The sequence below is a fragment of the Camellia sinensis genome, chromosome 9 (assembly GCF_055761805.1).
Source record: "Camellia sinensis isolate YWXY chromosome 9, ASM5576180v1, whole genome shotgun sequence".
Lineage (NCBI taxonomy): Eukaryota > Viridiplantae > Streptophyta > Magnoliopsida > Ericales > Theaceae > Camellia > Camellia sinensis.
This window is the reverse complement of record NC_138969.1, coordinates 155103077-155114331: the sequence shown is the minus strand read 5'-3', so window position 1 is coordinate 155114331 and position 11255 is coordinate 155103077. Positions and strand designations below refer to the sequence as shown.

The 11255-nt window shown below is 41.2% G+C and overlaps 2 protein-coding genes across 2 annotated transcripts; one reads left to right on the top strand and one right to left on the bottom strand.

The window, feature by feature from the left end:
* Nucleotides 1–6656: 6656 nt before the first annotated feature.
* Nucleotides 6657–7600, bottom strand: LOC145799840 (uncharacterized). The gene has a single exon (XM_082889470.1). It carries the CDS (start codon nt 7584–7586, stop codon nt 6657–6659), a length of 930 nt encoding a protein of 309 aa, XP_082745596.1. The 5' UTR covers nt 7587–7600.
* A 117-nt stretch (nt 7601–7717) lies between these two features.
* LOC145799839 (uncharacterized) lies at nt 7718–9943 on the top strand. Its single transcript, XM_082889469.1, has one exon. It carries the CDS (start codon nt 7718–7720, stop codon nt 9941–9943), a length of 2226 nt encoding a protein of 741 aa, XP_082745595.1.
* Nucleotides 9944–11255: the final 1312 nt, after the last annotated feature.

Genomic DNA, 11255 nt, shown 5'->3' with positions numbered 1-11255 from the left:
GTCGGTTGAAAGTGCTGGAGACTTCTGGGCTTCCAAAGCTCGGATTCTTCCTTCAAGTGCTTCAACCTGTTTTGACAATCTTAAACAAAGTTCAATTATGGTGTTATTCTGACGAATCAGGGTTTTCACTCCTGATGGTATGGACAACTTGTCAGAGGAAGTTGTTAGGCCGTTGGCCTTTGACTTTGAATTTATACCGTTGAACTCAACAGTATAAGTATTTTCTTCCAAAGCTTCTTCTGGGACGGAGTCAGCATCTACGACGCAAGTGGTTGCTCCTGTATCAAGGATTGCGCGTAGTTGGATTCGTTGTACTCCTGGAACCTCCAGTTCCACGGTGAGATTGTAAAGCATGTTCTTCTTCTTTTCCTTGAATTCTTCTCCTGCAATAACTTCATCAAAATGAAGGATCACAATTTTCTGTAAATAAGTAAAGAACTAATGAAAACTTTTAGGAAACTTACAGAAAATATTATAAACAGCGGAAACTTCTTCAAACTTTGATTACAAGACTCGAGACTCTATTTCAAGTGTCAAGTGTAGTTTTTGGAACTTGTCTTGATGCTTGAAACTGTGAAATAAGAAACCTATTTATAGAGAAAATAGCCTTGGAAGAAAATACTTATACTGTTGAGTTCAACGGTATAAATTCAAAGTTAAAGGCCAACAAGAAATTAAAGGGTGGAAAGATGTATATAGGGGACAATTGGTTTCGAATCCCTTATACATACAGTTTCCCATTTAAACTTGGAGGAAGAATTCAGATGATTATCGGGTGCAACTTCATTCGAGCAATGTATGGAGGAGTACGTATTGAAGGAGACAATGTTACATTCTACAAGAATGTAATAACAATCCAGACCCGTCAATCAGTGAATCTCTTGGAGGAGCTTGAAGAACTTCTTTTCTGGTTCTTTATAGTACCCAGGGATAGGGATTTCCCTGCAAAAGTCCAGATTACGAAGTGACTTCTGGAACGCCGCATTCTTGCATTCAGCTTCCAGATATTTGTAAGCATAAATAAGCCCATTCTTCTTGCAAATTTCCAACATGGATTTTATGTGCTTCACATGCATCCTTTCATCTGGAGAGAAAACCAGGGTATCATCAATGTACACTTGACACTTGAAATAGAGTCTCGAGTCTTGTAATCAAAGTTTGAAGAAGTTTCCGCTGTTATAATATTTTCTATAAGTTTCCTATAAGTTTTCATTAGTTCTTTACTTATTTACAGAAAATTGTGATCCTTCATTTTGATAATCTACCGACCAGAGGAATCTCTCCCAAGATAGTAGCATATCCTTCGACCAGAGGGATATGCTACAAGAGACACTGTTATACCTCGAAGAGCAAACAAGCCAGAAGGAAGACCTCAATATTCTTACAGATAAGGATATTTGGGATACGCTTGGCCAGCCTAGTGGCAAATATGATTATCTTGTCAAATACAATGCTCCCAGCCACTACTCTGGAAGAAGTTTTGAAGAAGAGTGCCAACAAATATTGGCAACTGGATGGGAATCAGATGATGATTATCCTTTGGGCTATAGTTCCACATATATCCCTCATCCTGATGACTCAATAGACTATCCAGTCATGAAGGACATAAACCAACAAGAAGAGACCTTGCTATTCTTTGAAGAACAACCAAATGTTTTCAAAGAAACTCTTGAAGAAGCAAGCATGCGGTATGCAGAGTTCCAACAACGAACGGAAGGTGGTGAAAGGCGAGAAAGACCGTATTCAGAACGAAGAAAATGGAAACCACGACCTCAACCTCAACCTCAACCTCAACAAGAATTGCATCCACAACAACATCGGCATCGGCAAAGAATGTTGCCTACACCAGAAACTGATACTGATGCTGAATCATCCTATCCTCCTCAACAGTCACGGAAGCAAAAGAAGGACAAGAAAGGAAAACCACTTTGTCGAACTTGCTATCCTATAAGTGAGTATGAAGGATTTGATGCTGTTCAATTTATCAAGATGGTGCCACATGCAACCAGGCCAATCCGAGCAACCGATGGAGCTGTTGGTTATGATCTAACCTCAATAGCTATGTATGTTATTCCAGCCTATGGAAGAACATTAATTTCTACGGGTTTAGCCATGGAAATACCCTGTGGAATGTATGGAATAATTGCCCCAAGATCAGGGCTTGCCTTGCTACACGGCATCGATGTTGGCGCAGGAGTAATTGACCCTGATTACAGAGGAGAAATCAAGGTCCTTCTCTTTAATCATAATCAGGAGGAATTTGAAGTGCGCGCTGGTGACAGAATTGCTCAGATCATCTTTGAGAAGGTTTCTTTACCAAGAATGGTGGAGAAAGATGCTCGCAATCTCTGTGACATTCGGAATGATGAAAGACATGATGCTCGCAACTGGAGGAGCACTGAAGGATTTGGCAGCACGGGGAAAGCTGCTTTGCAGTACAAAAATGATGATTCAGACGATTCTTTGGAGTACCATGACCCTTTGGGATATCAACATGATGAAGAAGAATCTGACTCAACACTTAACATAATCGCTATGATGGAGGAAGCAGATAGAGAAGCAGAAACTGAGTATCCGCAGATCGCAAAGATAAAGGCTTTAATTGAGAAGAGACAACAGAAGCAGCCTCATTATCTTTTATCCTCATCATCAGCGGTAACCTCTCATTATAATCCTCCGCAGGATTCAATGATGGGTCCCCCAGGTTACTATAAAGAACCAGGAGATGAAGACTCAGATGCAATTTATTCAGTATCTGAAGGGATTGATGATACTGAACAAATCGGAGGAGGTTTGACAGAAACAATTTATATGCTTCGAGAAGCTGATAATGTTTATTGGCTTGGCAAGGAAGGAGGATATCGGGCTCAAGTTAAAGTCTCACCTGAGATCTATCACTGTCAACATGAATGGGATCAACAAAACCCATTACCTGAAGACAGGAGACCAGAATGCACTACATGTAGAAGGGATTTATCCTCATACTCGAAGGCTTTCTGCAACAAATGTAATGCCTTGACATGTGCTCTTTGTGCCAAGCATTACTTCAACCTCACTACGTTCATCACTCGGAAAGCTCCGATTCCCTACAATCAAAAGCCATTGTTACAGGAGCAACAAGAATACATCCGGTGGTGTGAAGCTGAGATGAAGAGGCTTCGGGAAGAAGCAATCCAATACAAGACTGAACTTGAGGAACTCCAGATGGTCTACATAGTTCCTAATACTATGATGACTATTGGAGATTTCTACAATCATGTGCAGATCGTGATTCAGACAAGGGGATATGAGAATTGGCAAGGAGGTGAAGCCAACTTATTGATTACTCGAGGATTAGTCGGCAGATTATCCAACACTCCTAACGTTGGATTTGCATATGAAATTCAAGGAGTTACTGACTACTGACTCCACTGACCGACGCTACCGACAGTAATAACGACTGATTACTGACTCCACTGACCGACTCTACTGACAGCTATTATTAGACTGGTCTATGCCCACCACGTTCTTCCAAAGAGATAAGCATAGAATAATGATCCACCTGTTGATCTTATCAATAGCGAAATATTCTCATCAGCATGACGAGATCAAACAATTCGCTGTCAATTTCGTTCAGTTCGCAGGTCTGCTGGTGTACTTCTGGCAGTTTGTCAGTGTATTGATTGTCACTGCAAGCGGCTCTAGCGATGGCTTCAAGCTTGAGCTGCTGGATCTTTCGTAACTGTTGAATTGCTGTCCTTGCCTGCTTGATGGCATTATCTTCTTCTTCGGCGAGACTGGCCTGGATTTCTGCCATTTCATCAAAGGAGATTCCTGAGTCGTAGGTGAACCTATCTTCAATTTGCTGCATGAGAGACTGGTATCGTACAGCAATGGGATGAAATTGAGGATCAATCCAGCGACTTGATGGCTCTGTCTGGGAGAGGATGATCCGTTCATGTCTCTGAAGGGCTGGATAAGTTCTTCGAGTTGCTGAAGGCCTATTAGTACCTCCATATCTTCCGGTTCCTCCTTGGTTGGCCATTCTGTAATAGAAAACAGTGAATAAACTAGCCTGGATAATGCATCAGCAAGAGTATTATCAGAACTATTAATATGTTCTAATGACACATCTATGCCTAAGCCAGTAATGTAATCCGTGAAGGCTATCCATCTGGATCGTGATGGTTTATGATCAACTGTTTTATTAAAGAAACTGATTATGGCCTCACAATCAGACTTTTACTTGGTCGGATTACCTTTAATTGTAGAAGTTGATCAATATGTTTCTTGAAGCTTTCCTTCATCGCCGGAGTTATATGCTTCATTGGACGATCATTGATTGTGAAATCGGGATTCTTCAAGTCCAATTTGCAGGTAATCTGATTGTGCGACCAGTACTTCATAGGGTCTTCGCCTATGATTCCACAGGTTTTGAGCTGCATCATTAATTCTTCAAATTCCTGCTCAAAATGAGGATTAATATGAGTGGAATGAAATAGCCATTCTGTTGAAGGCTCATAATAATGATCCACTGTGAAATCCTCTTCTTCTTCAAGCTCCTCCAAGAGATTCACTGATTGACGGGTCTGGATTGTTATTACATTCTTGTAGAATGTAACATTATCTCCTTCAATACGTACTCCTCCATACATTGCTCGAATGAAGTTGCACCCGATAATCATCTGAATTCTTCCTCCAAGTTTAAATGGGAAACTGTATGTATAAGGGATTCGAAACCAATTGTCCCCTATATACATCTTTCCACCCTTTAATTTCTTACATTGATGATATCCTGGTTTTCTCTCCAGATGAAAGGACGCATGTAAAGCACATAAAATCCATGTTGGAAATTTGCAAGAAGAATGGGCTTATTCTAAGTCCAACGAAGATGAAAATTGCCAAAGCCCAGATAGATTTTCTTGGGTCAACAATTGGGGAAGGGAAGATAAAGCTACAGCCACATGTTGTAACCAAAGTAGCCCAATTTCCAGAAGAAACACTCAAAGAGACTAAGGGCCTACGTTCTTGGTTGGGCCTCCTCAATTATGCTAGGCAATACATTAAAGATCTGGGCCGAATGCTAAGCCCATTATACTCGAAGGTCAGCCCAAATGGAGAAAAGAGGCTGAATGCCCAAGATTGGGAACTGATCCATAAGATCAAGGCCAAGATCCAGAAGTTGCCTGATCTGTCAATTCCTCCATTACAGTGCTCCATCATACTTGAAACAGATGGATGCATGGAAGGGTGGGGAGGAATCTGCAAATGGAAGCTAGCTGCTAAAGATCCACGATCAACGGAGCAGATTTGCGCATATGCCAGTGGAAAATTTAACCCGATTAAATCCACCATTGATGCTGAAATCTACGCATGCATGAATTCCCTGGAGTCTTTCAAGATTTATTATCTTGATAAACAGCAGCTTACCCTAAGAACTGATTGTCAGGCCATAATCAGTTTCTTTAATAAAACAGTAGATCATAAACCATCACGATCCAGATGGATAGCCTTCACGGATTACATTACCGGCTTAGGCATAGATGTGTCATTAGAACATATTAATGGTTCTGATAATACTCTTGCTGATGCATTATCCAGGCTAGTTTATTCACTGTTTTCTATTACAGAATGGCCAACCAAGGAGGAACCGGAAGATATGGAGGTACTAATAGGCCTTCAGCAACTCGAAGAACTTATCCAGCCCTTCAGAGACATGAACGGATCATCCTCTCCCAGACAGAGCCATCAAGTCGCTGGATTGATCCTCAATTTCATCCCATTGCTGTACGATACCAGTCTCTCATGCAGCAAATTGAAGATAGGTTCACCTACGACTCAGGAATCTCCTTTGATGAAATGGCAGAAATCCAGGCCAGTCTCGCCGAAGAAGAAGATAATGCCATCGAGCAGGCAAGGACAGCAGTTCAACAGTTACGAAAGATCCAGCAGCTCAAGCTTGAAGCCATCGCTAGAGCCGCTTGCAGTGACAATCAATACACTGACAAACTGCCAGAAGTACACCAGCAGACCTGTGAACTAAACGAAATTGACAGCGAATTGTTTGATCTCGTCATGCTGATGAGAATATTTCGCTATTGATAAGATCAACAGGTGGATCATTATTCTATGCTTATCTCTTTGGAAGAACGTGGTGGGCATAGACCAGTCTAATAATAGCTGTCAGTAGAGTCGGTCAGTGGAGTCAGTAATCAGTCATTATTACTGTCGGTAGCGTCGGTCAGTGGAGTCAGTAGTCAGTCGTTATTATTCCACTTTAATCAATACTCAGGCATCTGAGAAAAACTGTTGGAATAATATCAGTTTGTCATATTATAGATATTTTGCAATAATATGCCTGAATTATGAACCTGTCATAATCTGGCTCATCTATCAATGTAAGTATGTGAACCAGAGTTATGAATCTGTCATATCCTGGTAGACAAGTCGTGTCAATGGAGAATCATCAGGACACCAATAATGCGTCGATGAGGCTAAGAGTGCACTCGGCATTATTGCATGCATCCTTGATATTTTCTCTATAAATAGGTTTCTTATTTCACAGTTTCAAGCATCAAGACAAGTTCCAAAAACTACACTTGACACTTGAAATAGGAATTAATTCCTTAACCCAGGTTTTTCTAGAAAGTAAGTCGTGGAACAAAGAGGAACAACAACTAAAGTCGATTGAAGGGATTCTTCAACAGCTTAAGCGAGCACTCGTTGAATGAGTAACCTGGGGGACCCATCATTGAATCCTGCGGAGGATTATAATGAGAGGTTACAGCTGATGATGAGGATAAAAGATAATGAGGCTGCTTCTGTTGTCTCTTCTCAATTAAAGCCTTTGTCTTTGCGATCTGCGGATACTCAGTTTCTGCTTCTCTATCTGCTTCCTCCATCATAGCGATTATGTTAAGTGCTGAGTCAGATTCTTCTTCATCATGTTGATATCCCAAAGGGTCATGGTACTCCAAAGAATCGTCTGAATCATCATTTTTGTACTGCAAAGCAGCTTTCCCCGTGCTGCCAAATCCTTCGGTGCTCCTCCAGTTGCGAGCATCATGTCTTTCATCATTCCGAATGTCACAGAGATTGCGAGCATCTTTCTCCACCATTCTTGGTAAAGAAACCTTCTCAAAGATGATCTGAGCAATTCTGTCACCAGCGCGCACTTCAAATTCCTCCTGATTATGATTAAGGAGAAGGACCTTAATTTCTCCTCTGTAATCAGGGTCAATTACTCCTGCGCCAACATCGATGCCGTGTAGCAAGGCAAGCCCTGATCTTGGGGCAATTCTTCCATACATTCCACAGGGTATTTCCATGGCTAAACCCGTAGAAATTAATGTTCTTCCATAGGCTGGAATAACATACATAGCTATTGAGGTTAGATCATAACCAACAGCTCCATCGGTTGCTCGGATTGGCCTGGTTGCATGTGGCACCATCTTGATAAATTGAACAGCATCAAATCCTTCATACTCACTTATAGGATAGCAAGTTCGACAAAGTGGTTTTCCTTTCTTGTCCTTCTTTTGCTTCCGTGACTGTTGAGGAGGATAGGATGATTCAGCATCAGTATCAGTTTCTGGTGTAGGCAACATTCTTTGCCGATGCCGATGTTAATTGCATCTGAGTCTTCATCTCCTGGTTCTACGGACATCACATCATAGTCTTCAGGGATACTATATTATAGATATTTTGCAATAATATGCCTGAATTATGAACCTGTCAGATGAGAACTGTGTTTACTCTTGAAGACCCTTACCAAGGATCAACTCTTATGCAAGAAGAAGCTTATCGTGATCTAGAACGACTTTCATGCCGAGATGTAAAGGATATCATTAAGTTTCTAAATGATTATCTTCATCTTGCAACAAAGTCAGGAAGGTTGTTTATTGGAGAAGAGTTATCCTCTAAACTCTGGTCGAAGATGCCAGGTGACCTCGGAGAAAGAATCAAGAAAGATGATGATTATCCTTTGGGCTATAGTTCCACATATATCCCTCATCCTGATGACTCAACAGACTATCCAGTCATGAAGGACATAAACCAACAAGAAGAGACCTTGCTATTCTTTGAAGAACAACCAAATGTTTTCAAAGAAACTCTTGAAGAAGCAAGCATGCGGTATGCAGAGTTCCAACAACGAACGGAAGTTGGTGAAAGGCGAGAAAGACCGTATTCAGAACGAAGAAAATGGAAACCACGACCTCAACTTCAACCTCAACCTCAACAAGAATTGCATCCACAACAACATCGGCATCGGCAAAGAATGTTGCCTACACCAGAAACTGATACTGATGCTGAATCATCCTATCCTCCTCAACAGTCACGGAAGCAAAAGAAGGACAAGAAAGGAAAACCACTTTGTCGAACTTGCTATCCTATAAGTGAGTATGAAGGATTTGATGCTGTTCAATTTATCAAGATGGTGCCACATGCAACCAGGCCAATCCGAGCAACCGATGGAGCTGTTGGTTATGATCTAACCTCAATAGCTATGTATGTTATTCCAGCCTATGGAAGAACATTAATTTCTACGGGTTTAGCCATGGAAATACCCTGTGGAATGTATGGAAGAATTGCCCCAAGATCAGGGCTTGCCTTGCTACACGGCATCGATGTTGGCGCAGGAGTAATTGACCCTGATTACAGAGGAGAAATCAAGGTCCTTCTCTTTAATCATAATCAGGAGGAATTTGAAGTGCGCGCTGGTGACAGAATTGCTCAGATCATCTTTGAGAAGGTTTCTTTACCAAGAATGGTGGAGAAAGATGCTCGCAATCTCTGTGACATTCGGAATGATGAAAGACATGATGCTCGCAACTGGAGGAGCACCGAAGGATTTGGCAGCACGGGGAAAGCTGCTTTGCAGTACAAAAATGATGATTCAGACGATTCTTTGGAGTACCATGACCCTTTGGGATATCAACATGATGAAGAAGAATCTGACTCAACTCTTAACATAATCGCTATGATGGAGGAAGCAGATAGAGAAGCAGAAACTGAGTATCCGCAGATCGCAAAGATAAAGGCTTTAATTGAGAAGAGACAACAGAAGCAGCCTCATTATCTTTTATCCTCATCATCAGCTGTAACCTCTCATTATAATCCTCCGCAGGATTCAATGATGGGTCCCCCAGGTTACCCACCAGCAACAGGACAAGGTCCTTCAATCAATATTCCTGAAAGACCTTCTTATACAGGAATACGATCGAATTTTCGACGAGGAGCAAACAATGAAATGTGGAATTTGCCATCTGCAATGCAGCAGACCGGAGCTATGTTTATTATTCCACAATCTCTTGGAAAGTTCGATGATGTTTTCATGAGATGGGAGTCAATCACAAGGTCATATGTCGCTTCCCAAGGATTTACAGATGTTCGAGATAAACTTCTTTTTATGGAGAATCTTCTTGGAGAAACAGAGAAGTTAATCTGGACACAATGGCGAATGAGGTATGCAGATGAATATGCTAACCTTGTTGCTATAGGCGATGGAAATGAAGGTACACAGAACATCATCTCTCAGATGAGAACTGTGTTTACTCTTGAAGACCCTTACCAAGGATCAACTCTTATGCAAGAAGAAGCTTATCGTGATCTAGAACGACTTTCATGCCGAGATGTAAAGGATATCATTAAGTTTCTAAATGATTATCTTCATCTTGCAACAAAGTCAGGAAGGTTGTTTATTGGAGAAGAGTTATCCTCTAAACTCTGGTCGAAGATGCCAGGTGACCTCGGAGAAAGAATCAAGAAAGGATTTGCAGAACGACACGGTGCAAATACAATTGGCGTCGTTCCACCTACAAAGGAAAGCCACATAATTCTCACGTTAGAATTGACAAGAGAAAGTATTTACAAAAGTCAAAACATTGTAAATGCTACTTATGTGGAGAGGAGGGACATTATGCCAGAGATTGCACAAAGGAAAAGAAGAATGTCAAGAGGGTAGCTGTGTTCGAAAATCTGAGTATTCCTGAAGACTATGATGTGATGTCCGTAGAACCAGGAGATGAAGACTCAGATGCAATTTATTCAGTATCTGAAGGGATTGATGATACTGAACAAATCGGAGGAGGTTTGACAGAAACAATTTATATGCTTCGAGAAGCTGATAATGTTTATTGGCTTGGCAAGGAAGGAGGATATCGGGCTCAAGTTAAAGTCTCACCTGAGATCTATCACTGTCAACATGAATGGGATCAACAAAACCCATTACCTGAAGACAGGAGACCAGAATGCACTACATGTAGAAGGGATTTATCCTCATACTCGAAGGCTTTCTGCAACAAATGTAATGCCTTGACATGTGCTCTTTGTGCCAAGCATTACTTCAACCTCACTACGTTCATCACTCGGAAAGCTCCGATTCCCTACAATCAAAAGCCATTGTTACAAGAGCAACAAGAATACATCCGGTGGTGTGAAGCTGAGATGAAGAGGCTTCGGGAAGAAGCAATCCAATACAAGACTGAACTTGAGGAACTCAAGTTAATAATTAAGCTTCAGGATGATGAACGGGAACTAAGAATGAAGGGAAAATACAAAGAAGAAGAAATTCAGGAGTTGGAAAGAGAAGCTGAAGCTCATGTTCACTTTGAAGAAGGTCCTTCAGAAAAGATTCTTGCCCTTGATGAAGTTATTGCAGGAGAAGAATTCAAGGAAAAGAAGAAGAACATGCTTTACAATCTCACCATGGAACTGGAGGTTCCAGGAGTACAACGAATCCAACTACGCGCAATCCTTGATACAGGAGCAACCACTTGCGTCGTAGATGCTGACTCCGTCCCAGAAGAAGCTTTGGAAGAAAATACTTATACTGTTGAGTTCAACGGTATAAATTCAAAGTCAAAGGCCAACAAGAAATTAAAGGGTGGAAAGATGTATATAAGGGACAATTGGTTTCGAATCCCTTATACATACAGTTTCCCATTTAAACTTGGAGGAAGAATTCAGATGATTATCGGGTGCAACTTCATTCGAGCAATGTATGGAGGAGTACGTATTGAAGGAGACAATGTTACATTCTACAAGAATGTAATAACAATCCAGACCCGTCAATCAGTGAATCTCTTGGAAGAGCTTGAAGAAGAAGAGGATTTCACAGTGGATCATTATTATGAGCCTTCAACAGAATGGCTATTTCATTCCACTCATATTAATCCTCATTTTGAGCAGCAATTTGAAGAATTAATGATGCAGCTCAAAACCTGTGGAATCATAGGCGAAGACCCTATGAAGTATTGGTCGCACAATCAGATTAC

Bases quoted from the DNA above. Each gene is read 5' to 3' on its own strand.
- LOC145799840 (XM_082889470.1), bottom strand. From the start codon at position 7,586: ATGTTGCCTACACCAGAAACTGATACTGATGCTGAATCATCCTATCCT.
- LOC145799839 (XM_082889469.1), top strand. From the start codon at position 7,718: ATGAGAACTGTGTTTACTCTTGAAGACCCTTACCAAGGATCAACTCTT.